General features: G+C 44.9%; 1 protein-coding gene across 1 annotated transcript in view; it reads right to left on the reverse strand.

Moving 5' to 3' along the window:
* Positions 1–13,841, reverse strand: part of Hs3st2 (heparan sulfate-glucosamine 3-sulfotransferase 2) — a 102,945-nt gene extending 89,104 nt beyond the window's left edge. The window contains exon 1 of the mRNA XM_027410352.2: positions 13,357–13,841. Coding sequence (XP_027266153.2) covers positions 13,357–13,841 — 485 coding nt within the window. The remainder of the gene's footprint in view (positions 1–13,356) is intronic.
* Positions 13,842–26,311: the final 12,470 nt, after the last annotated feature.

Genomic DNA, 26,311 nt, shown 5'->3' on the forward strand with positions numbered 1-26,311 from the left:
CCTGTCTCAAAAAAAAAAAAAAAAAAAACTGACATAGTTCTTTCTCTCAGCAAAATGACTAACACAGAGAGATCTAGCCATTTTACCTAGGATTTCTGGTTAACCGAGATGCTCATAGTGGAGAAATATGAGAAAGGCACCCAGAATGGGGGCTGGTGCCACTACAGAGCTCTGCGGCAACTTAACTCATTTTTCACAGAATTAATAATTCAGATCCCACACCGTTCCGGTGAGAAGTTGCTATAACTGCAGAGAGTTTAACCAACCACTTCTGAAGATGGGGATTGATCCTGGGAAATGCTGCCTCCACTTTAAGCCATCTCGCCTGAGCAAAATGAAAGCTGTTAGATGATTTCATATCTTCATTAAAGCCATCAAAGCAGAAACATGCTGCAAAGAGGCTGCCAAGGCAGAGAACATTCCCTATGCTTCAGCAGCTTGGGGCAAGTCCAGGAGAGTTGGAACCCGATTTTCTTAGAGCCACGCTAGTGTTCAGTTCTTCTGGAAGGAAATCACAGGCATTGGTCTCCGATCTGGTAATGTCATCAAGACAACTATTTCGTCACAACTGTGGGTGGAGCTAGAACAGAGTGGAGAATCTGGGTGGCTCACACAAGTGACATGTGCCTTTTTGGGGATAGACAAGATCCTTCAAAGGAAGTCAAGAGATTATCCAAACACTCCATTTTTAAAAACGGGACCCAAAGACCTCTAGGAATAGGTGCTCTGCCATTGTCCACCTACTTGGGAATCCAGGTTACAGTTGAACAACATTCTTTGGTTAGTTCATCCACACTTGTGGAGGGATGTTTGAAAAGTCAGACCATGGACTGGATTTCAAAGGGTTAGGTTCAAACCTCAGCCTGCCACTTGCAATGAACTTTAAAAGCTTAACAGAGAGAAACCGCAGATGCACTGTAGCTCAGCCATTGCGCCCAACAGCAGCATGACCTTCATCACCCTCACTGTCACAATCACCATATTGCTCAACTCATCCCACACACCTAGCTCTCATCAATCAATCCTGAAATCACATTTTCAGACCATGTTGGGCATCTGCTACAGGGCTTCTCTGTCCACCACTACCATTGCAGCAGCCTTCTCCATTCCTGCTCTGGCCTTGCTCTCCCTATCACAGCAGCTCAGGAGAGCCTGTTAAAACAAGTCAGGAGCTGGGGATGTAACTCAGTGGGTAGAGTGCTTGCCTAGCTTGCACAAAGCCCTGGTTCTGTCCTCAGTGCTGCATAAAAACCAGACACGGTGTGCCCCTGTGGTCCCAGCATCCCAGAAGATGGAGATAAGAGAATCCAAAGTTCAAGGTCATTCTTGGCTACATGGCAAGTTTAAAGTTAGACTGAGATGCATGAGAACCTGTCTAAAAGCAAAAACAAAAAATCGGATCACAGGAGCCCAAAACTCCAGCCACCCAGCTCCTTCTCGTCAACTCAGAGAAGAACTCAAGGCTCTTGCAGGAGCCTCTAAGGCCCTGCCTAATCTGTCCCAAGCTGCTCTTTGAATTCATTACATGTTTCTCCCCCTTGCAGAACCCACTGTGACCTCCCTGGTCTTGAAGGTTTTTGCCATTACTCCACTGTCCTGGATGCCATCAGAAGCTTTGCATTTGCTTTTCTCTCTGCTAGAAGGTTCTTTCCACTACATTATAGTGTTCCTTGTCTCTATACCAGCTTCAGGTCTTAGCTCAAATACCATCTCAGAGAGGCCTGTTCTAAACACTAACCAATGACAGCTGCAGTCCCTTGTCCCTACCAACACCTTTCTACCCTTCTCGTATTTTCACGGTCACACTTAGCATCATCTGACACAGACCTATCTTGGTTGTTGACTGCAGAGGATATGGGCTTTTGTCTGTATGTTTCACTGCGTTCCCTCTCTCCAGTAACCACTATAGAGCCTGGTACATAGTAGGTGCTCAATAGGCATCTGATGACATGATGATCAAGTCCCAAACACATAGGTTCTATATTCTTATCACCCTGTTAGAGACCATATGGCAATCCAAATAAAGGGATGTAAGTTACTGGTGGCCTCTGGACAGACTCATGATCTCAGACATGCCTCACATGCTTCAAATATTCACTCAACTAATATTTCTTGAGGACCTACTGTGTGTCAGGCTCCACACTGAGCTGTGGGATGTCAGAATAAATGAAACAGGCAAGGTCTCTGCACCCAGGGAGATTTCAAAGTAGAGAGAGAGAGCGATCAAGATACATTTGAATTGTAACAAGAAGCCTGCAGTAGACAAAATAAGGCAGTGAAGAAAGTTACAGAAGGGTGAGGAAGGGAAGTTGGCTTCCAGTAGGTGGCAAAGGAGGGATATGTTTGGCTTCCTTTTGTTTTTGACACACATATCATCTGAGACCCATGTTACAAAAAGAACCAAATCTATAGAACACTGTGAAAGGAAAAATCCCAGTAGAGACAAAAGCAGCAGAAAACTACCTTAAGCTTAGTCCTCAATTGAAAAGCTTCTCAATGCCCTGCCCTTCATGGGAGCCCCGCCCCTGTGGCCACACAGGTGCTGGGAGTTTCTGTTGCTCAGGTCTTCCTGACTTTATTTCCCATTCAGCTCCTTACTAGAGGATGCCCCCATGCCCATTCTGAGGCTTAGTCAATGTTTGACACATAACGAATGATCACTAAGTGGATGACACTGGTGTTGTGATTCCAGAGTCTCCAGAAGAGAAATTATGGGATGGGTATGTTTAGACACACATCCCCACCAGGACACCTCTCTGTCTGCTCAGTCAACATCATCTATGACTGTCTGCTCTTTAGGGTTCAGATCACACATCATCTCCTCCAGGAAGCCTTCCTCTGATTAGATTCCATCTCTTTTCCATTCTACCCTTATTCTCCTAGTACTTCTGCTGCAGTACACTCTGCTTGTGTATGAAACTGTCATAGGCATCTCAAAACCCCACCATGTGAGAAGCCAAGATGCAGGACCTGTGTTCTGTTCTTTGTGTCATTAGTATTGAAATAAATAAAATCTCAATGACAGTATCAATGGTCAATAAATATGGTTAATACTTATTGGACATTTTTCATACATGAAGTGCTTGAAGCACTTTTATTGCCCATCAAACACTGATTGCTTCCCTTTGAGAAACTCAGTATTGTTGAGACCCAGTGCACACATGGAACACTGTGCCAAAGAGAAGCAATGGGTAGGTAGACACATACCCAGCAAATGGTGGAGCAGAGACGCCAACACAGTCTTCCTGATTTCAGGGTCTGGGCATTTGATTGCCATTTACAAATACCCATGATCATCACCCATGTCTATGGTTTGGCTTTGTGCAGTTTCTTGTGCAGTGTGATTTAAACTTATTAAATAAGAAATCCCAGAATAAAACAATTTGCAAGTGTTAATTGTTCATTACAAGGTATAACACGAGGGTGTTTGGGAATGTTTGTTTACACTGTGTGAAGATGTGCCACTGTAATTGGTTTAATAAAGAGCTGAATGGCCAATAGCTAGGCAGGACTTCCAGGCAGAGAGAGGATCTAGGAATGAATCTAGGCATAAGAGAGATGCCAACAAGACACTGAAGAAGTTAGACACTGAAGAAGTTAGTACAGAGGAGAGGTACCCAAGCCATGTGGAAGAATGTAGATTAATAAAAACAGGTTAACTTAAGTTATAAGAACTAATTGGGAGAAATCCTAAGTTAAGGCCAGCCTTTCATAATTAATAATAAGTCTCCTTGTCAATATTTGTGAGCTTGTGGCATGAAGAAAAGTCCACCTACACAATGGCATTTCCACCCTTGTGTATTCTAAGTGGAAAGTAAATCGTCCTTTTATGCAGTGTATCCACACTGTATATGCTACCCACCCATTATTCAGTAACTGCCTTAGTTATCATATTGACTATCACAAAATTATTATTTTAGTATCACATGCCTCCCACAGTTTTAGATGTTGCATGCTTGGTTTTCAGATGGTGACACTAATTTGGAAGGGTCTGGAAGCTGTAGGAAGTGAAGCCTAGCTTCCAGAAGTAGATCATTGGGGGAACACTTCTCTTAACACTTGCATGTGTTCTGAGTTTTCATTTTGCTTTTCTCTCCCAATCATTAATACTTCATAGGAACCTAAAAAACCCAGAGACACCAATGCACTCACTTAAATTGGATTTTTTATAAACTTCAGACATGTTTCTCCTGATGTTGGTCATGTCTTGTGTGTCCTGCATAACCTGCACAATTCCACTGCACCACATCAAGAAAGGAAGTCTCAGCTTGATGCCAATATTTCCTTAGTGTCTCCTGGTATCCCCACTAAAGACAGAGACTGACTGCTGTAGGCTTGGAGCAGTGCATGCTCTTTGGTTAAAAACTCAATAGCATGACTTTGTTTCTAAGCTGTCTGCTTTGAGATCACTTTCAGAAAGTAATTCTGGCTTTCCATTTAGGGAGGTTTATTTAAACAAAGTTGCTTTGTAAATGTATTTACTTGAAATGTATTTGCATAGAATATGTTAGGTTTACAAATGGATAACATCATTAAAGGGATCCACAAAATGGGGATTTTGTCATTTCGTCTCAAAAAAGGAATCCAAAAGATGAGGCATGTAGGACTGCCCTTTGTCTCTTTTGAGTTGCATTACATCCATATATTAAAAGTGTGCTATTTACTCTAAAATAGGAACTAAAAAGATGAAGCCTCATTCTTGATGAAAGATTATAATTTTCCTTTGCTTGAGAATTTTATTCATATATACAATATATGATTATATCCACTCGCTATTTCTTTCCACTAACTCCCTCCATAAACTCCTTAACATGTAAGATTATATAATTTTTAAAATTAAGTTTATTTTTTAGTTGATGCATAAAATATTTTAAAATGTATATATAGATGGCAGCATGATTTGGATCTAGAAAATGCTTCTCAAGGACCATGTATTTAAGGCTTGGTGTTTCTGGTAGTGGTGGTAACTTTTAGAGATAGGGTTGTTAGTATTCAGGCATCTGTAGTGGGCTGTCATAGGGTTCTGACAGGACATGTCCTCAGCTTCAGGCGCTAAGAGCACCTCTTGTGCACATTCATTATGTTCCCTTTTAAAAGGGCCCTGCCCACCTCCCATCTTTGTCTCTTTATCTCTGTTCCTCTCTCTCTCTCTCTCTCTCTCTCTCTCTCTCTCTCTCTCTCTCTTCTCTCTCTACCCTGTCTCTCTTTTCTCTTCATTGCTCCTATCCCCAGGGGCCAGTCCCCCCCCCCCCGCCCAGTTCCCTTCCTCCCTTTCCCATTCCCTTTTTTTTACCCTAATAAAAAAAAAAAAACCCTCCATGATGTGAGTTCTGTCACATGGCATCTTTTTCTCACTCACAGCTTTTTAAATTACATCAGGGGTCCTACAGGGCCCAGGGGCCCCTGAACTGGAACTGACCTGAAACTCTCCTACTAAGAACTAGCTTTCATAGTACCAGAAGGCACCAAGCAAGCAAGGTTCCAAAGGTGGGAAGCAACCAACTGTCCTACTCAGCTATGATAGCCATGAACCTCACCAACGGTCAGCAAACCATAGGTGTAGTAGTGGGACACATGCCTAGGTGGTAACCAACAGCTCTCTAATTAGTCTGAAGACCCACTCAACAAGAGAGAGATCATTCCTGCTACTGGAACCTAGCCAACAGCCCAGGGCTAGTGAAGTCATGGGTCTTAGAGGAGAACCTACAACTGCCACAGAAGGATCCCTAACTACATTGAAAATATTGGCCCTTACACCCACATATAAGTGTAGTTTTTGCTCCTTATCAAGTTAATTTCTCTTTGTGACAGACCTCTGGAGAGCCTTACAGAAAACCTAAGCCAATCAAAACACAGAGTTGTAGATCCCAGTACCAACAGATACCTCTACAAAACACTCTTGCATCCAAGGCTCAGGACACATTGCAGAAGAGAGGGCAGAAAGACTGCAGAGCATGGAGTTTACTGTGAGATTGTGTCTCCTAGCAACATCAGGAGCTACATGTATGAAATGTCACCAACATTACTGCCTAAAGATGACATGAACAAGGATAGCAACAATAGACACGCTAACACGGATGTGGGGAAAAGCCCAGGAAGCCCCAACCCTACACAAAGAACTACAGGCAACTAAAGAATGTTGAGATCAGGAGAAATAGTCTTCCCAAGGGAAGAGCACACCAATTAGTTATCCAATACCAAATGATGAGTCATGAAAACATACATACAATTAACATTATGCAAACTGAGTCATTTATATTTATGTATTTAAGAACATACATACATACATACATACATACATACATACATACATACATACATACATGTAACTACAAATAACAGAAAAAAGGGACCATGGATTTGAAAGAGAGCAAGAGAGTATTTGGATGAAGAAAAGAGAAGGGGGAAATGATGCAACTATAATATAATCTCAAAAAATAAAAGAAGTAACTTTTTAAAAGAGGTTGGGTACTGTGGAAGTTGTTAGGTCCCTGACACGTGTTCTTGGAGAGAATAGCAGGAATCTAGACCCTTTCACTCTGTCTCCTGTGTTCCCTGCTCTGAGACTAGGTCTTCCTCTTCCTAGTTTGCATGCACCATAAGAATAGAACAATCAACGGTGAACTGAAACCTCTAAAAATGTGAGCCAAAATCAACATTTTCCTTCTTAAAGTTGCTTATCTCTGGTAGTTTGTTACAGTAACCAAAGCCTAACATAAGGAGGGATTAATTACCAACTGATATTTTAATACACATATACATTGTGTCATATGCATGTCAGGTTAAATATATCCATCTCCTTATTTATCAGTTCTTTATAGTGGAGCATCCAAAATTCTCCTAGTTTTTTTTTTTAATAGTGGAATACATTATTGTTATCTTTATTTACTCTACAATGCAATCTCTTACCAGCGCCTTGTACTCCTACCTCTAATTTAGTATTCATGGACCAAGCCTCCCTCTCCCACACTATACTCATTCTTAGCTAAACACCATTACAAGTTTAAATGAGATCAGTGAAACATGAATATTAAGGAAATGACAGTAGAGGTGGTGCAATATAATGACTGAACTCTAGAAAATGGTGGATTCGTCCCTCCAAAATGGGAGCTCTACCATGAATTGGAAGATGGTCGTGGGAAGTCCCCCTAGACCCCACCTAGAGCAAAGATGGGAGGAGCTGTAGGCACTGAGAAAGAACCATTGCTAGCTTCTCCTGTTGAAAATTTAGGAAGACACAACAGCTAATGTGTACATAGGAGCCCTACAAGATGCCAAAGCCCATGACCAAACCAGCACATCTGGCCATGTCTCCTGAGAGAATGTGCTCGAGCAGAGCCTTCAGTTACTCACCCTGTCCCATTATCCCACAGAGAAAGCCCTGGGGAGTGAAGCATTGGACCAACAGCCCAGCTGTGTAGCCTGACAGGCAGCAATTACCTCTGAAATGCTAAGTTATTTCCACTCACTGGTGGCTTTTACCCACCTTGTCAAGCTGCTCATGGACTACAAAGCACTTCAGCCCATCAGTGCAGCCCATTAGGAGAGAAGAGTGGCAGCAGAGCCAGCCCACAGCAGCCTGGCACTGAGCCTGGCCAATGGTGGGCGTTTGACAAATAAATGGATTAACCTACCTCAGAGTTAGCTCTGGGGGAAATGGTGGGTGCCACAGACTTAGTTTGGCTGCATGAACTTTTAGACCCCTCTGGCCTGACTCACAGCCCTAGTATCTGCTTATCTACCTCCCTCTTTTATGCCCACTGGCTGTGAGCCATCACACAGAGAGCTGGCCTCCCCTCCAAGTCCTCCAGCAGATCTGGATCAATAAGGAGCTGTGTGCTTCCGCCCCTCCACACCCACTCTGTCACTCAATCATTCAGCAATGATTCATGGAGGGCTAACCAAGGGAAGAATGCTATTCAACACTGCTGAATACTGGCTGCAGAGAACATTAACAATCACTCAGGAAACAGCACCTATTGGCATTGACTGTGCACCAGAACAGATAGGGGCTCTTAGGGCATGCTTCCTGGTCTATATAAGTAAGTGCCTCATTATAGCTGCCCATGGAGAACATCACAGAGGAGCATCTCTGGTGGGCATCTGCCCCACACCTTCCTTAGTTGTAAAATAGATGGTTTCAGGAAGATGACATGGGTAACACTGGAAATTTAAAAATGAATAAACCTCCCAACAGAGACCCCTTGCTGCTGGCAGTAGAGATACCATGTTGGAGATTTTCCATGTAGACAGTGGTCCTTGGGAAGACTGATGGATCTCAGTGGTGAAGCCACACTTCAAGGCAGAAGACAACTTGGTGAGGAGCAGTTCTGCAACCAAGGTGGAAGCAGAGTGTTTCATGGAAGCCAGGACATCTACCATTCATTGTAAGCATTCTAATCTCAGAAAAGTTAAAAACAAAACCAAACAAAAAAACCCAGCTATGCTTCTTGTTTTCTCTATTAAATGACACTTTTTTTCTATTTTAACATCACAAACAGTCTTAACAGTGTGAATTTGGTGAAAATCTTAGGGCCTCGAAGGATCTTCTTCACTCTACAAGCTCAATCAAAGGCTTTTGGGACATCCAAGTCTTTGTTCCCAGCTTCTCCAGTCCCTTGAGGCTCCAGAGAAAGGTAAGAGCAACTCTTCCCTCCCAAGCCCTCCTGGAGCAACGTCAGCTTCTTCATTTTGAATGTTCCTTGGAGCCTGAGAAGAACTGTACACATGTGGAACTAACTAATATACCTCCAGTGTGCTGCAAGGCTGACAGACGGGGGTTTCCAGACTCAATGGTTTCATTTATTCAGAATGTGTCACACTGCCCTGGACTTTGGTAGGAAAACTTCTCATACAGAAAGATGTTTTACAGGAGACCACACATATGTAGGGGCTGGGGTGTCACAGATCACCTGTACACCCAGTGAGTAGAGGTCTTTCTGTTTTGTGTGTTGAACAGTTTTCTATAAGGCTGCAAAGCCTTCTGTGCTCTCTTCTTCATGCAGAAAGCCCCTGTCTCTTGCCTGTGGGCTCCCTCCTAATGCTTGCTGAGCCAGAGTCTGGCTTTGCTGTTACATATGAGTCACTGGTTTGGATGAGCTTGATAATGTGGTAGATTTCATTCTGTGCTTTTCATTCTTTGTCTTACTTAGACCATCATCTCTGGGGCAAATCCTGTGTCTGATTGTTATACAGTCCCAAGAACACACCGATGCTGAGCAAGAAAGTAAGCAGAGATGTGAGATGGAGTCTAACATTTATAACAAGTTCATCTATCAACATTTGGACACTGGTGCAGAGTCAATTGTCATGTATTAACTTGTTCCTGTTGTCATTTTAATGAGTTTAGACTCTCTTCCTCTCCACATGTACAGCCTGCCAACACATAGTGCTAGCAAAACTGAGATGCTTGAAACAAGACTCACCTTCCTCTTGAACCCTAAACACTCCTGGACACAACGCCATTTATATTTCTTTATAAATGATGATCATACCGAATAGGCTTTATTGGAGGTGAACTTTGGTAAAAACAATAGTATCTTATGTGAAATCTTAGGTCTGTTGAATGTTTCCACATAAGGTGTTGTACATGCTTTATATATGATGTAAAAACACCAAGTCAGTCATCATTCTCATTTTTAAAGGTGGGTAAATAGGTATGCAGAATATGAGGTGAAATTTTATCAATGCAAGGTTAGGAAAGAGAAGATGATGGGGAGAGAGGGGAAAGCAATAAGCAAGGAAGGGAGGGGGGAAAGAATGGAGGGGGTGAAAGGAAGTAAGAAAAAAGGAAAGTATGGGCTGAGGAAGTGGCTCAGTTGGTAAAGGATTTGTAGCGCCCACAAGCATGAGAGGGTCAGTTCGGGTCCCTAGAAATCACACAAAACCCAAAACCCAGTAGCCAGTGCCTGTGATCTCTTTCCTGAGGGGGCATTTCCCTGGAGCTTGCTCGTCATCCTCCCTAGTGGAATCAGTGAGTTCCAGGTTCAGTGAGAGACCCTGTTTCAAAAAACAAGGAGGAAAATGACTCAACTTCTAGCGTCCATTCATATGCTCACACGTGTGCCTGTACTCACAGACACACACATACACCACACACACACGGAAAAGGTGAAGTGTGAAACTATTTAGCAATGTGTTCTTCAGCCCCCATTTGGAGGCAGCAACAAGTACAGCACTAGCATTTGTGTTAGCAGTAACATTAATGGCAATAACAGCAATATTGGTAGCAAAACAGCAGTAATTGTGACAATAGTAATAACACCTTTGTCTTGCTTATCTTTATATAACAAAAATTTTCCCATGGAACTTTCATATGCAGTGTTTCAAGGTTCATTCTTCAAACCCAGGATAATTATTATGGGCTCCATTCCATGAGAAGGCAGCTGAAACTCAGGGCCATCACGCCTTTCCAAATTGTACAGCATCTAAAGAAGTCATCTCTGGCCTTTAACAGTGGATTCTGCCATAGGGCCATCATCAACCTAGTATAACTTTTCCTTCTCTTCTGAGCAGATAGTGGCTCCCACCCTGCACCCCTACAGATCCATATGCTGTATCTGGGAGGAAATTTGAAGAGGGGACCTCAGGCCAGCCACACAGGTGAGGTAAGAGCCAGAAATGAGATTACAGAAGGGTCTTAGAGGAATTCCCCTGCAGAGGGCTAGACTTTCTGAAGGTGGCCTGGATTAGAGGTTCCCAAGAAGGGATTAGGACCTAGGAATAAAGAAGGTGAGGGCTCTGTAGGCTTGTCCCTTTTTCTGATGCTGTCTCTCTGACTATATCAACTCTGTCTTCACAGAGGAGAAGTCTCACCTGTGGCTTGAAGGTGGTGATTCTTATTTCCCCATTGTCTGTCTGCATATAGACCTTCTGGCCTAAAAAGTGCTCCAGGGCTTCAAAATTGGCAGGGAATCATGGACTCCACTGCACATATGCAGCTCCACCCCAGGAAACCCAGGCCACAACAGTGAAAGACCCCTTGAACACATACTGCAAAGATTCCCAGGAATCCTCATTTTTTTCTGCAAATGCTGCATGTCACCCAAGTGATGATAAAGGATAAAACAGAGAGAAACAGTGCCCAAGTAGGGGAGAATATTATGTTTTGTGAAACAGCGATCTCCATGTGAAATCCTTGACCCTGGGAGGTGCTGGTTTGCACACACCCGGCCCCTCCCCCCGGAAAAGAAGTAGAAAACACACAAGCCTTTCCTGAGTGCTGAGGACTTCCCAGCCTTCCTTGGAAACTGATGGGTATCATAGTTATGACCAGACCTCCAGGCTAATCTTTCCTTTAGAAATTTCAAGAAGGAAATGTGGTGGGGGAGGGGAGAGAAAGAAGTGGAGCTGTCAGTGTGCTTCATGTTAAATAAAACCTACCAAGACTCAGCTGAGAATTTTAGCAGAATCGAAATGTGCTAGGGGGAAAAAAAAAGGCATGGCTCCCATCTCCAAGGTTCACAGCTAAGCTGGCTTCGAATCACACATGCCAAGGTTAAAAATAAAAAGCAGTCATCCCTGAATGACACAGGCTCCAGAAAGGAAGCCTGGGGTATGCTGTTTGCTGGAGGAGGGAGGAACAGAGGAGAGCCTGGGCTCAACATAGAGGTGTTTATGGGAGAGCACATTACCTAAAAGCTAGATGCTCAGAATTTTGATATTTTGCACTTAAAAAGCACTTCTTGGAGGAAAAAGGTTTCATAACGATCTTCATGTTTTCCATCGAGGAAACCCTGGCATACAGTGAGAGTAGCTGACCAGCAGGGCACTAGTGTTCAGTGCTTCTGCAGCCTATCCCTGGGGTCTGGTTCAGACAGTAAACACATAACTAGATGAAACACCCATGGGTCACAGTTCAGAAAACATGGTGGGCCATCAGCCCACCATTGGCATGAAGCCACACCTGACTGTGTGCCAACTGTCCCTTGATTGGCTCCACTGCAGACAATGTGCCTGAATCTTGGGGACAGCATGTGTCCCATCCCTTGCTCCTAACAGCCATAGCTACTGCTGGCCAGGGCTAGCTGAAAAGGGTGACAAGTCACTCCTATGGGTTACCCTTCTTTGAAAACCCAGAACTCTTTGTTATGACTTCCTTAGGATCATCTTTCTAATGAAATCATCCTTTGTCCAGTATGTTTATGAGTCCACTGACTAAAGGGTCTCCTTTTGTGTGAAAATAAAAAGAAATAGCCTCAGCAGCTGTGTCAGCTACCATGGCATCTCTCCGCAATTCCATTACTATGCAGAACTGTCTAGAATATCTCCAGGTAGATTCCCTGACATCTCAAAGGTCCATACGCTATACTCCAGACCCTCTGTGGACCTATCCTGCACGTCTACACCACACAGGGTATAGAAGGCCAGTGAACCCTGGAGAACTGGAGAGTGAAGGCTGCCAGCTCAGTTAAGCTTCATTGTATGTCCAGACACCACCCACTGAGGCGAACAGTAGCCAGCGGAAGTCCAAGGGAAGAGTGGGCATTCTAGGCATGTCTGACTATTCCTAGGATCCTGTCTAGCCTTCGTTTTAAGTGCCCACCTGTCTTCCAAATTTCTCCTGCTGGTTGCTATTTTAAAAGCACCCCCAACGCTAAGTGTCATTTTTACATCGTTCAAACACTTTGAAAAAACCTTGGCAGGCAAACAGGGCAAGAACTATTTTCCTGCCCCTTGTGATGGATGGGGGAAAAGAGGCTGCCAGAGTTTGAGAAACTTACTCAATCTAAGTGCCAGAGCCACGACTAAAACCCAAGATTCCTTCCTTTCCTCCAAGCTCACTAACCCAGGACTAGAGCGGCTAAGGGAGTGAACCCCAGTAGCAAACATTTGCAGATGAGGCTGGCATTCTCGAAGGGTCAGACCTTGTTCCCTTTCTCATTGCAAGAACTCGGGGCACACCCTCATTTTGTCTGAAGTATAGGAACCTATCAAGGCAGAAACCACCCCAGAAGGCCTTTGTCCTGGCTTCCTTTCCTCAGCCTCGGGTGCCACCAATCAGCGAAGACCAGCTCAGAGTAGGCCAGAGTAGGACTGTGGTCAGACAACCCTTCGCCTTGGGCAAGCAGCCCTATCTACCCTAAAAACTGGATACGGAAGCCAGCTTTCCAGCCAGCACCTGTGTTTGGCTGGAAACACCCCCCTTTTTTCCATGGACCCCAGAGACAGGAAGGAATGCCCTTTCCATTTGCACTTCAAAGAACCTTGTGTAGAGCTAGTCTCTGGAAGTTCTCCTTGGTAATCCTCCTACAGTAATCATTCACACCCCCTTTCAGGTTTAAGAAAAGCCAAGGGGTGGCTCCAAGGATGGAGCGGACCTAGCGCTCACAGTGGAGCTGTGGTTGGCCCCCTTACCTGTACCAGTCCAACCCTCGGCCGTAGTTCCGGTCGAAGAAGTGGGGCTCGGTGCCCAAGGCCCGCACGTCCGGGTGCACACGGATAAACTCCAGCACCGCCCGGGTTCCCCCTTTCTTGACGCCCACAATGAGGGCTTGGGGCAGCCGTTTGGTGCCCACCTTCGGGGAGCCGGAGTGGTTGGACCCAGAGAAGCGCGGTGCTGGAGCGGCGGCGGCCGGCGCGCTGGGAGCGCTGGGCTCACTGGGCGTCGGCCCCGGGGGATCACACGGGCGGGACTTCGCCAGAAGTTTCTGGCCACTTACGCTGGGGCTGCGGAGGCAACGCGGCGCGCCAAGCAGGCGGCTCTGGCCCAGACCGTCGCAGCAGCACAGGAAGCTGTAACACAGGTAAGTGCAGGACAAGGACAGCGTGAAGGCGAAGAGCAGCCTGCGCGCTCTCCGCGGCTGAGGTGGCCCCGCGCGGCCCAGGACCCTATAGGCCATAGCTCCATGGGCCCGCGCCGGGGGTCATGGTTTCTGAGGTGGCACCTGCGGCGGAGCTGCTGTGTGGCCCTGCGATTGCCTAGAGGGCTCGCGTGGCGCTGTCCCCGCCGTGTGGGTCGGGCGTAGGGGACGCCTTCTCCTCCGGGGGTTGCTGGCCTGGGCGAGCACCGTGCCCAGGGGTCCCGGAGACGGTGGCTCCTCGGGGACCGGGTGGCTGCATTGCCAGCATCTTCTGGTGCTAAGCGATGGGGGCTCCGGGAAGCGGGGCGGCTCCCGGCACTCTTCGGCTCTCAGGCGCGTCGGGTTTGGAGCGCGCCCAGCGCCCGAAGCCCCATTCCGGATGCTCGGAGCGCCTTTCAGGGGACGCTCGGTGGCCGCGCGGCTGTGCCGGCGGGAGGATGCGCGGACCGGACGGTGGCGCTGGCGCCGGCCGCGTTCAGGCTCCTCGGGAAATGCCGAGTGGAGCGCGCTGCCGGCTCTATTTAAGGAGTCGCCTGACGTCAGCCGCGCGGGTCCCCCGAGCCCGCGCCGCGCCCGGGGACCTGGCCCGCCCCTTGCACCCCCACTCTCTTATTCTGCTCAGGTACAACATCGCCCCAGGCACTCCCCATGCGGACCGCTCCCTAAAGAGTCTTGACCAGCTTGGAGAGGTGAGGTGAGGGTGGCCAGGTACACTGTGTACTCCTGAGGGAGACTAGACATCCCCACCACTCTGGCTTCTGGACACCTGAGTCGAGATTACGCCAACACCCACCCCAGACAGACCTGGGTGCTGATGCCTGCACCCAACCCTGACACTCGGTTCCACTACACTCATCCACACATGCACCATGCACGCACTAGCACAAGAGCAAGCTCACCCTAATCCGGACACACCCCAACACCCCACAGAGGGTGAAGAATACCCCTAATCCGAGGATAGGAACATAACAAGGACACACCCCATCCCCAGCCATCTCCCTGAACCAATACACACAGCCTGGAATCTGGCATCGTGCAGTGTGCGCACACGCCTGGGACCCAGGCGCACACTGTAAAGCGGATGGGTGGAGCGTGAGTGAGATTCCGTGACTAGTTACCAAGCCCCCTAGCACCGGCGCGCTGACTCACACCCAGGCGGCTTGCTCTGTCTCGCACCCATGGAGCATAAACCTCCACCCGACTGGCACACCACCTCATCCCGCCCCACTCTCGCCACCCCGCCCTCCTCCCTGCCCTGGCCTGGAAGGAAAGCGAGCCCCAGAGCGGCAGACTTACTCATCTCTTGGAGGCCGCCCCCTAGCGGTGGACTGCTCCCCAGGGAGCTGTCCAGGGTACCAGACGCTCTCTGAGAGCCCGCATGTAGCTGGTTTCTTCACAGTGATTGCCAAGTGGCTGTCCGGGAACAGTTCCCAGTGACTAGCCCCAGAACATGCTTGTGTGAGGAACCCCAGTGATTTCCTGAGAGATCACACTAGTACTTGGTTAGAACCCTGCATCCCAGGTGGGAATGCTGTCCCTTAAACACCATGACCAATGTTCCCAAAGTGAAGACTCTCACAAGATGGCTCCTCCACCTTCAGCTTCCATTAGGCTACTGATGACTTCAGGACATGGTCTGTGTATTCTTGCTCAAACTAGGAAATACATTTCCTCCCCCCAAGCTATGCCCATCCCTAGAAAACTTAGACCAATCTCTCTACAGTAGGCATTAACAACTAATATTTGTTAACATGTCTTAAATCATTTAATAACTGTTAGAGCCTACCATAGTATTACCATTTCTCACATTTCTATGGATTATTTTTAAATAATATTTTATTTATTCTGAGAATTTATTACCCCATCCCAGATCCTCCCAGAACCCTCTAACATATTCCTTCTCAATTCCATTTCTTCTTCATCTTAAAAAATAACCTGAGGCGAATTAGTGATTCCCATAGATGACTGGGTGTGGGGCCATCCACTGAAACATGAGCAACTAACTAGCAGCCACACCTCTGAATAAAAAGGACTCCCCCCAGCAGCCATCAACTGCCAATAGCTCCCCAGCCAGGAGTGGGGTCTCATGAGCTCCTTCTTTCTCTATTCTGGAGTGTTGACTGGCTTGATCTGGTGTAGATCTTGTACAGGTAACCGCTGCATGGGCAGTGGGCACAGACATGTTCAGAAAGGACCACTTTGCAGATCTCCTTCCATCTTCCAGCTCTAACATTCTTACACCCCCTGTTCCACTATGTTCCCCAAGCCTTGGGAGGCATGTGATACAGATGTCCTTTAGGGGCTGAGCACTCATAATCACATATGCCCAACACTTTGACCAGTTATGAGTCTCTGTGGTGATCATGGCCTACTGTGAAAGGAGGGTCCTCTGCCCAAGGTTGAGAGCTGCACAGACCTATGCCTTTATCTCCAATCTTAATTCTAGCAATAGCTGACATGTATCAAGTGCTTGTTTTGTGCCATAATGTGCAAACCACTTAAAAGGCTTTACTTCATTTATCTTTGGAGATAGGTATTATTATAGGCATTATTATAAGTCCTAATTTGCAGAGAGTGAAAAGAGGTTAAATAAACATATACTCAGTAATTGGCAGAGCTAGCATTAAACCCAGACATTCTGGCTCCAAGATTCAAGGTTTTAATTACAGAGCTCTGAAGCTTTCCGAACTTCCTTGAAGCATTATTCGCATAATTCCATCCAAGGCTACTCTCCTGGATATGAACAAATTCGTCTAGATTGCTATTAAATCTGGTACCCAGAACTGGATGAGAATTCTAGGTAAAGAATGAAAAGTTCAACAGGACCTTTGATAAATTCTATTTCCAATAAGACTCCACATCTTTTTTCTTGTCACTACATCACACTGCTGACATCTCCAGCTTGCCACCAAGTAACATCTCAAGTGTTTCCTACAAGTGCTGATGATTAAGGCATAGCTACCCCCTACTGAGCTTGCACAGTGGACTTAAAGAGAAAAAAAGACCTAACATGTAGGTCCTTACACATTTGACCTGATTAAATTTCATCTCATTTCATCAGTTCACGGCTACAGTTATGTTTTTTTTTTCAGATGTCTGCTTGAATCTCAAGTCATAATTTAGCTTTCATATTCTTGAAAAAAATAAAAAGGTTAAATTCAGGCTTCAGTTTTCGAGGGTTTGAGAGATTGAATCCAGGTCTTTGCACAGCTAGGAAAACACTCTACCACGGAGCTACATTTCCAGCTCTTGGCTTTACTCTTGATTCCCTGTAATATTGTGGGCAGGTGTTTTGCCCTCTCTAAGCCTCAATTTCTTTAATCTGTAAAATGGGGCAGGGCATAAGCAACCACAAAAGCCTCGAAGTCCTACTGTTGTAATTCTGTAGTTATGTGATTTCATTTTCCAAAGCAGGAGCCAGTCTCTTGGCACTATGTCACCTCCACATCTGATTACAATTTAATTAATTCTTCACTCAATTTGTTAATAAAAATGTCAAAACAGATATGCTGAAGGGAGTTCTAATGCATGCTTTCAACAGTTCTTCACATCACTAGCCTATTTCTGCACCCCATTGTTAAAATCACAAGGCTGAATGCAGTATAATACACCCTGGCACACCTATTCCTTAGGAAAAAGACTTGGACATGGTTATACTTGCCATTTTGTGCTTGCTTCTGTTTTTAAATTACTTTATTTCTTAATAAACTCTAAAAGCTCAGATACATCAGAAACAGGTGAGTTTTCTCCTTCGCATCTTAACCAGAGTGAAGACCAAGATAGCAGTAGAATTTCTGAGGGAATGGGAGTTGCAGTGCCCGATTCTCCCTAGGGAGTATCCAGTAGGATTATGAGTCATGCAGTTCATCAGATAGCATTCACTTAGAGAAGGTATATGTCTGGTTTTCTATCACATGCAAGTTCTGATGAAAGTGATTCAGGGCTGGCATGGGAATTCCTTAAGGGTAGGGACCCAGGCTACCACGTGCTCTGTCATGTTTTCTCCATTGTAAAATCATTCCATATCCCATGTTGACCTAACCACCTGCTGTCAGCTTGTCAGGAAGAAAAGGATGGGAGAACACATGCCATTTCCCTTTAAGAACACTTTTATCGGTCATCCATATTATTTCCACATATAATTTATCAGTGTTGTCACATGCTATACTGGTTTGAATAAGAATGGCTCCCATAGACTCATATACCTTGAAAATCATTTTTTATATACAGCTTGTGTGGGTTGGATCTAATTCAAAAACAGAGATGTGACCAAGCTCAATGTCTTATAGTTATATTTCCATGAATTTAAACAATCCAACTCTTTCCATTGAGAACTAACCACAGATTTTTTTTATGAAACTTTCCTTTCTTTAGTACAAGCTTGACAAAAAGAGCTTCAATTCCAATAGTCATGTGAGCTACCAAGGGGACTATCCTAACTTGCTTTCTATTGATGCAATAAGCAAGATGGCCAAAAGCAACTAGAGGAGGAGAGAGTCTATTTCATCTTACAGGCTGAAGTCCATCATCAAGGGATACCAAGGCAAGAACTCAAGGTGGGAACCTGAAGGCACGGAAGGGAAGCAGAGGCTGTGGGGGATGCTGCTTACTGGCTTGCTCCCCATGGCTTAAACTCATCCTGCTTCTTTTTTCTTCCTTCCTTCCTTCTTTCTTTCTTCTTCCTTCCTTCATTCCTTCCTTCCTTCCTTTCTTCTTTTTTTGTATTTGTTTTTGAGACAGAGTTTCTCTGTATAACAGCTCTGGCTGTCCTGGAACTCACTCTGTAGAGCAGGCTGGCTTCGAATTCACATAGATCCTCCTGCCTCTTCCTCCCGAGAGCTGGGATCACCCGACTATCAGCCTGCTTTCTTATATAACCCAGAACCACCAGCACAAGGATGACACCACCCACAGTGAATTGGACCCTCCCACATCAATCATTAATGAAAAATATGTCCCATTAGAATTAAGATTTAGGGGCTACTTTGATTAAAAAAGAAAACTGACAGAGGTGGGGAGGAGCTTATTTTTAAGGACCTGAAAAACTGAAACTGTCATGAATCTGAGATAATCATAGATAGGTCAGCTATTTTTTTCAACTTCTCTGTTTCTCTGTGTATTCAGTACAGGTTACTGACATATGAGCAGCAGAAACTGACTTTGGCTAAGATAAGCATAAAGGTGAATAACTCACACAGGACAAACACTTCAGAGTAGATCATAGAATGAAAAAGGATTAGCTAAGTAGGGTACCGAGCAGATGAATGACTGACAGAGAGCTGATGAATGACAGCAGCCTCAGGATGAATCCCTTTCCTTCTGTCTCTTTTGTACCACGGCTGTAATGATCCTTCCCTCCCACTCTAATGCCCTGCATTGAAGACCTTGAATTTGAAATTAGAAAACAAGGAAGTTCTCTTTCCCTTACATTTTTGGACCTAATCAAGTCTCATTATTCAGTTTTGCTTGCGAGTAAGTTTCAAATTTTTTCCTGGGAGCCAAGTTTTTAAAATGTAAGAAAGTATCCTCAAACAGAGTGATCCGTAGGAGGCAGAGGGCAGAGGAGTCCTGTGATCTGTTGGTTCCCTTCTGGGAGACACAAAGTTCACATCTGAGCCCAGAGGGTGAGCATAAACATTCCACTTTTACAAGGAGATGAGGAGTAGAGGGGAAGGAGACTCGGCTTTGTTCCATTATCTGGATAAACCCAAAAGCTCAAGGTGTTCAAGATCCCATGAACAGGAGAAAAATCCAGAAGACCAAGGACCCTGAGGATTTTAAGCACTAAGCATCTAAACCACTTTCATGACTTTTGTTATTGGCAGCCACCACAGACCTAAAAATAGACACCATTTATTGCACCAGGAACAAGGGGTTGGCTGCATTACCTAATTTAATCTTCTCAATAAACTAATACCATATGCATTGTTAAAACCCTTATTTTAGAAGTAAGGAAGCAATCTCCAGGGGGTTGAATTTTCCATGTTTTCCCAGGTGCCGAAGCCCAGGGGTGTATACAACAAAAGCATGAGTGGGGAGGTTCAGCACCAGCCTCACTCACTTCAGCATCTTTTTTCCAAAGTTCAGCCCCAGCCTCTCAGGTGCTGCATTATTTAACCTCTTTTATCTTGTGTCTCTCTCCTGCAACTATGCAGCTACTTCCAGCTCAGCCTGGCACTCAGAACTTGACCTGCATATTCATGTTAAGGTATTCTTGCTTTCTTCATGTTTTTTCTCCTTTTGATCAACCACTAAATGTGACTCCTGTCCAGGTTTCCAAGGATGAAGTAATATTTCATTTCAAAACAAACCTGAAGTATAACGTCAGGGAAGACGCCAGCCCCTCATTTGCTCAATACTATGGTATAGCTGACTAGGAATGGCCACTCTTGTTAAACACACACACACACACACACACACACACACACACACACACACACACACACACACGAGAATGGTACTGGCTTCTGGTATCAATCTCACACTCCATCAGTTTCACAAACTACAGACCTCAGTTGTATAGGAGGGATGAATGTAAGATAGCTCCACAGAGAAATATAAAGATCTCTCTATCTACTTGTTAGTCTGTATTGAATTTCTAACACTTTCTTTTAACATTTTTCTTTTTATCTTTCTTCTTTCATTTTTATTTTCCTTTTCTTTTGAAGCCCCCATGGAGCCCACACTGGCTTTGAACTTACTGTGTAGCCCAGGCTTGCTGAAATGTCACACTGGTCCTCCTGCCTTAGCTCCCTGTGTTCTTTCCTCACTTTTATTAGGTGATAACATTCTTGATGTTGAAAGAAATGAAAACACCAAGAATCAAGAAGGAAAAATATTTGTTAGTATTTTGCGTATTGCTTTTTTTTTTTTTTTTTTTTTTTTTTTTTTTGTTTTTCGAGACAGGGTTTCTCTGTGTAGCTTTGGAACCTCTCCTGGCACTCGCTCTGGAGACCAGGCTGGCCTAGAACTCACAGAGATCCTCCTGCTTCTGTCTCCCGAGTGTTGGGATTAAAGGCGTGGGCCATCAACACCCAGCTATTGCTAATTTTGTTAGGATTTTGTCTGTACCCTTCCCGTCAGTGTATTTATTCACTTGCCTGTTTGCTTCTGGACCAGGTATTTTCTACTGCTTTGTGAAATGTTTTTCTTTTATTTCATAGCATTGTGAATCCCCTTCATAGCATTAAGTACAGATTTATGTAACAGGGTTTTCGGAGAGAGAAAATGCTGTGTGGGTAGTGCTAGGCTGAGGATGGCATGAGCCTGCAGCTGCTGTGAGTAGAGTAACGTGAGAGTGAAGAATTAGTCCTGGTGAGAAACTGGAGATCCCGGGATCCAACTTTGCCTGAAGCTGTCCTTTAAAGAGGCAATAAAGCATAGTGGTTAGGAGTATGGTCTCTGGAGCAGACTGTTTATGCCCAATGCTGGCTTTGCTTCTGGGGTTAAACATAACAATTAGTGTGATGTCTTTATGAGAAATGGGCTAACCAGCAGCCTTCAGTGAATGCTGGCCACAACAATACTGAGAGCTGCCAGCAGCAGAGGTCAATAATTTTCTTTTGGCCTAAGTTATTTTGATTGATTCAAATGTAAACCCTTCAGAAAGATATGCATCTTTCAACCAACCTGAAAATTGTATTGATAACAAAGCGAAAGCAAGTTCAACTTTCAAAATCACCCTAATATCTCTCCTTCCGTGGATCCATTGTATAACCCCGGGACTTCAAATATCCCCAAGGAAGTAACCAAATGCCCCCTCTAGACACAACTCAGGCAAGTGTTCCATGAATGCTTCCTGCATAAGTAGGCAGATAGTATCCCTCAAACAGCCTGTTGTCAGGATGACAACCGAATTAGCTGCAAGGACCTGGTTCAGTTGCATTAAAGGACTAAACTGTCTGTTGTCAGTCACTCCTCTCACGGTCTCTCCTCTCTTTACAAAGTCCGGATAATAAATAAATCTCAAATAAACAGGATAGCCATATTATTACCTATCTTGTGAGTCCTTCGACCCTCTTTCTCTGCACTGGGTTTCCTGGTTGAAATCATCTCTCTTCCTACTCGGTGCTTTCAACAACACAGTTGAATACAGCGAGTGCAGAAGTGCCGTGACTAGTCCCACTTAAAATTCATCATTTCTAGTCTCAAGTGGCCCCTCAGCACTTCCTCACAATCATGCTACATTTTCTAGCCCATTCAATCTCGAGTCCTACCATGAACGTCCTTAAGACCACCCATCCTCTTGCCACACTCACAGTACAGCCTTCCTGGGTCCTGCAGCTGACGACTTTGATCTCACTTCACCAGAAAACCAGAGCAATCTGAAGAGGACTTTCCCCCTCACCTCTCCCCACGTGCTAGCGTCTACATCCATGGACATTATTTTCTGTCCTGTTAATGTGATTTTACTGTGTGCTTCTAGATAAGATTCTTTTGCTTGTGCACACATCCTGTCTATTTCTGTCTTCTCAAGGACATGACCCCAGCCATCTTTCCATTTTTCTTCCACATCATCATTTCACCACACCCCCCAGGCCCTGGACTGATCCCAACATCGTACAAGTGTGGGGCTATTTATTCCATCTTAAAAAAAAAACTAACCTCACCTTTGCCTCCCAGGGCTGCTCCTTCACGGCTCAGCTGAAGAGTCATCTCTACTCATTGGCTCCTCCCATTGGCCCAGCAACTTTCACTGCTCCTGACCTTGCCTTAAAAGACTGTTCTTTTTTAAGGTCACCCATGGGTCTCATAATGATAAATTCAATTCATTTTAGTTTTTCTTCCAATGCTACAGTGCTAGGCAGGGATCAAACCTAGCGCCTCACTGCTGGTTAGGCAAGCCCTCTGCCCCAGCTCCCCAATTAGTCGTTAGCCTTTCTTGATCCTTCATACAAGCAGCAGCTGGCACAGCTGGCACTCTCTTCTCCTAGCTGTGTCCCCTGAAACACACAGTCTGTGACATCCTCCTTGTTTCTCCTTCCAGGTTTCCATCGATGATTTTCTTGTATTTCCATGACCTCTGACTTGGAGTGTTCTAGAGATTAGTTTCTTTTCTAGCAGGGCTCATTCTCTTAGTGGCATTACAAGTCCCCAGGCTTGATGAACTTCCTATGTACTTAACAAACCACAAAAGTACATCTTTCTCCCCTGACAAGTCAATTTCACTGAGCCCTATTGGGGGTGTCTGATGGACATATCAAACTAAGCATGTTCCAAAATTTGAGGTCTTACTAGTTGTCCAGAACTGACTTTACTCCAGTCTCAGATATCTAAGTGAGAGGAAACTCCAGTCTTTTCCTTATTTAAGCCAAGACAACTCCAGTCATCATTGAATCTTGCATTCCTTATACACCATATCTAACCTGTTGGCAAGTTCCAATTATTCTTCCCCTCAAAACATGGCTGATCCTCATCACTTCTATTGTGCTGTCCCACCCAAATCATCATCCTTTTTCATCTGGATTCCACAGGCAGTACTGTAAACCCCCTTTTGGGGGTTTTTTCAAGACAGGGTTTCTCTGTGGCTTTGGAGGCTGTCCTGGAACTAGCTCTTGTAGACAAGGCTGGTCTTGAACTCACAGAGATCTGTCTGTCTCTGCCTCCCAAGTGCTGGTACCCCCCCTCTCTTCCTTTCCCACTCTCCTTTGTTGCCCTGTTGTTTGAAAGTTGCTGTATCACTGAAAACTGCATTTCCCAGAATCCACTCCAGGTAGTTTGTACTTAGGTTCACTGAAAGGAACTCCAGGAAGGAGACAAGAAAATAGACAGACAGAAGAAAAGATTGGTTGTTTATATACAACATTAGCAGTCACAGCAGTGGTGATTAAACTTCTAATTCATGGCCACATAGCATGGTGCTTGTAGTGGGCATACCTTTAGGCTTAGCCCCACAGAATTCACTGGCTTTGCTCCATTAGCCTAACAGCCCTTCAGACAATGTGACCATGGTAACAGTAGTGTATCTCCAGCAATCAACATCCTACAGCAACTGTGGGCTTTTAACATCACCTCCCTTTCTGTTCCCATAGCCCAGGAGTAATTCCTGCAGTGCTTAATGTTTTTAAAGTAACTCTAACTTCCCTTTTCACTCCTCCAACCCTTCCATCACTTTTGGATCTAGTTCCCCCCACACAGACTTCTTTTGTTTGAAATACCTAGAGCAGCTCTGTTTTCTGGACAGATGTTGTTAGAGGCCCTAGGAAGTCTTAAGTCCAGTTTCAAAGGCAAGCTGGGTTTGGTTATTCAAAGCTGTCTGTGGCTTCTAAGCTCAGTCAAAAACTCCATTCTTGGGGCTAAAGACTTTCCAGCAACTCTGGAAGTCTTCTGATACGCTAAGCCATAGGGAACCGTGCCTGATTCTCAGGCCATTCCCCTCCACTCTGCCCCACACTCTTCTCAGACAACTAGCAGACTCAAAAGCATCTCCATTAAAAACTTAAAAGTTAACAGAAATATCTGCCATGAGACCCATGAGTAAATAGAATGATTCCCTTCTTATTTTTAAGAAGACCAAATATACTGGTGCTGATAGATATACACAAACACAGAAAACACTAAGTGTGCACTGGTGAGGTGGCTTAGCGGGTAAAGTGTTCACGATACAAGCATGAGGACCTGAGTTCCATCCCCAGCACCCATATAAGAAGCCAGGTGTGAGGCCAGTAAGATGGCTCAGCAGGTGAAGGCACAGCCAGGCCTGACCATTTGAGTTAGATCACCAGGACTACACGGTAGGAGAGAGCAAACTCCCAAAAGTTGTTCTAGTTGTTCTTTAATTGCTACACATGTGTTATGGATTGTGTGCCAACAGACACACACACACACACACACACACACACACACACACCAAATAAACATATGTACTCTGAGCAGCCTAGCAAAATCAAAGAGCCACATACACACTGTCTCATAAAAAACAAAGCAAATCAAAAAATGCTACCTGCTCAGTTAAAATTAACAAAGCTTTGCACAAATTGAGAGGTAGCCACAAGTATCAAGAAAATGACACACTGAATTTTGATGGGTTTCCTTTTTCAACTGATCCTTTGTCAATTTTAAAGGGTAACTGTGGTCATTTTAACTAATGAAAACCACTGAGTATTATGACAAAAAGGTTTCCTTGCTGTCCTGACAATTCCCCACACCCCTGATATGTTTGGAAAGTTTTACTCATACAAAGCATGAGCGTAAACTAATTCTCCTCACTCTATGTTGACACTTGACCCCAACTACCAGTCTGGGGTCACCCACAACAGGGTCATCTTATTTTCCTATAGAATAAGAAATGAGAGAGGAAGCCACAGTGCTGTCAACTATGCACATGGCAAGGGTTACTTGGCAGTGGTGGCAGGGGTAGGGGAGATGGTTAATTTTCCCTGTCAACTTTACTGGATCTGGAATCATCTAGGGCATTAGTGAGGCTTCTTCTGATATGTCTGTGCCCCTGTTTCTAGAGAGGACTGATAAAAGAAAGACCCAGCAGGAAGGTGGATGGCACCAAATCTCATGGGCTGGGGACGTGCACAAAATAAAAGGAGAGAAAGAGGACAGTGAGATGATCACCAGAATTTGCCTCTCTCTGCTTCTGTCCACTAGGAAATGAGGGACAGCCTCCGGCACAGGTTGTCACTGCCACCAGGCTCTGCCCAAGCACATGGGGACAATGGGCCTGAGCCAAACCCTCAGAAGTCATGAGCCAAAATATGCTATCTCCTCCCTGGTTCTTTTGGTCACAACTATGCAAAAGTAACTGAAGAAGGATGTGGCTCTCAACCTGTGCCTCTTCTGCTTTCCATACTGTGTGATACCTCTAGGCACAGAACCTTTTAGATACCTATCTGAGGATATATTTCCTGTTCCAGACTGTAGTGGCAGCTTTGATGGCTCAGCCGTGCCTGGCCCTGCTTCCGATTTTCTATTGCAATTAATCTTGTCTTTGCTGTTGTGCCCTCTCAATTTTCTTTCTTTCCAATTAATGCCTTCGTTTCCTTCACTTCACAGTGGTATTGTGAAAACACAATGCATGCAACAGAGGGCTTCTGAAAGAACCTTGAACTTTGCCAACAGAAAGCATGCGGGTGGTGTCCCTTGAGCTATCTCTCTTTGCCAAAGAGGTTGCTTTTTTTACATCCAAGTCTCCAACCCTGACAGTTTTGTGGTCACCACAAGTAGCAAGTAGCAGGCATGAAAAGAGTTTATGAAGGTCAGGGGCTGGGCTGGTGGGAGACATAACTAATTTATACTTTACAAACAATACATGAGCCACTCCTTAGGTGGGACTGTAGAGTAGCACAGGCAAAGATATGGTGGCTTTTGACAGTTCCCCAGTATATTTTTTCATGTAATCTCTTCATCACCCTCTAAACTTCTTAACATTATCACAGTTTAAGAAATATAATTATGCTCTTTTAAAAGACATTTCATGTACAGAAAAATGGGACAACTTCTCCGTGTTGCGAGGGGGGGCGACTTTGAGAGTCGCATGCACATGCTATGGTGAGAGACAC

This window comes from Cricetulus griseus, chromosome 3, assembly GCF_003668045.3.
Source record: "Cricetulus griseus strain 17A/GY chromosome 3, alternate assembly CriGri-PICRH-1.0, whole genome shotgun sequence".
Lineage (NCBI taxonomy): Eukaryota > Metazoa > Chordata > Mammalia > Rodentia > Cricetidae > Cricetulus > Cricetulus griseus.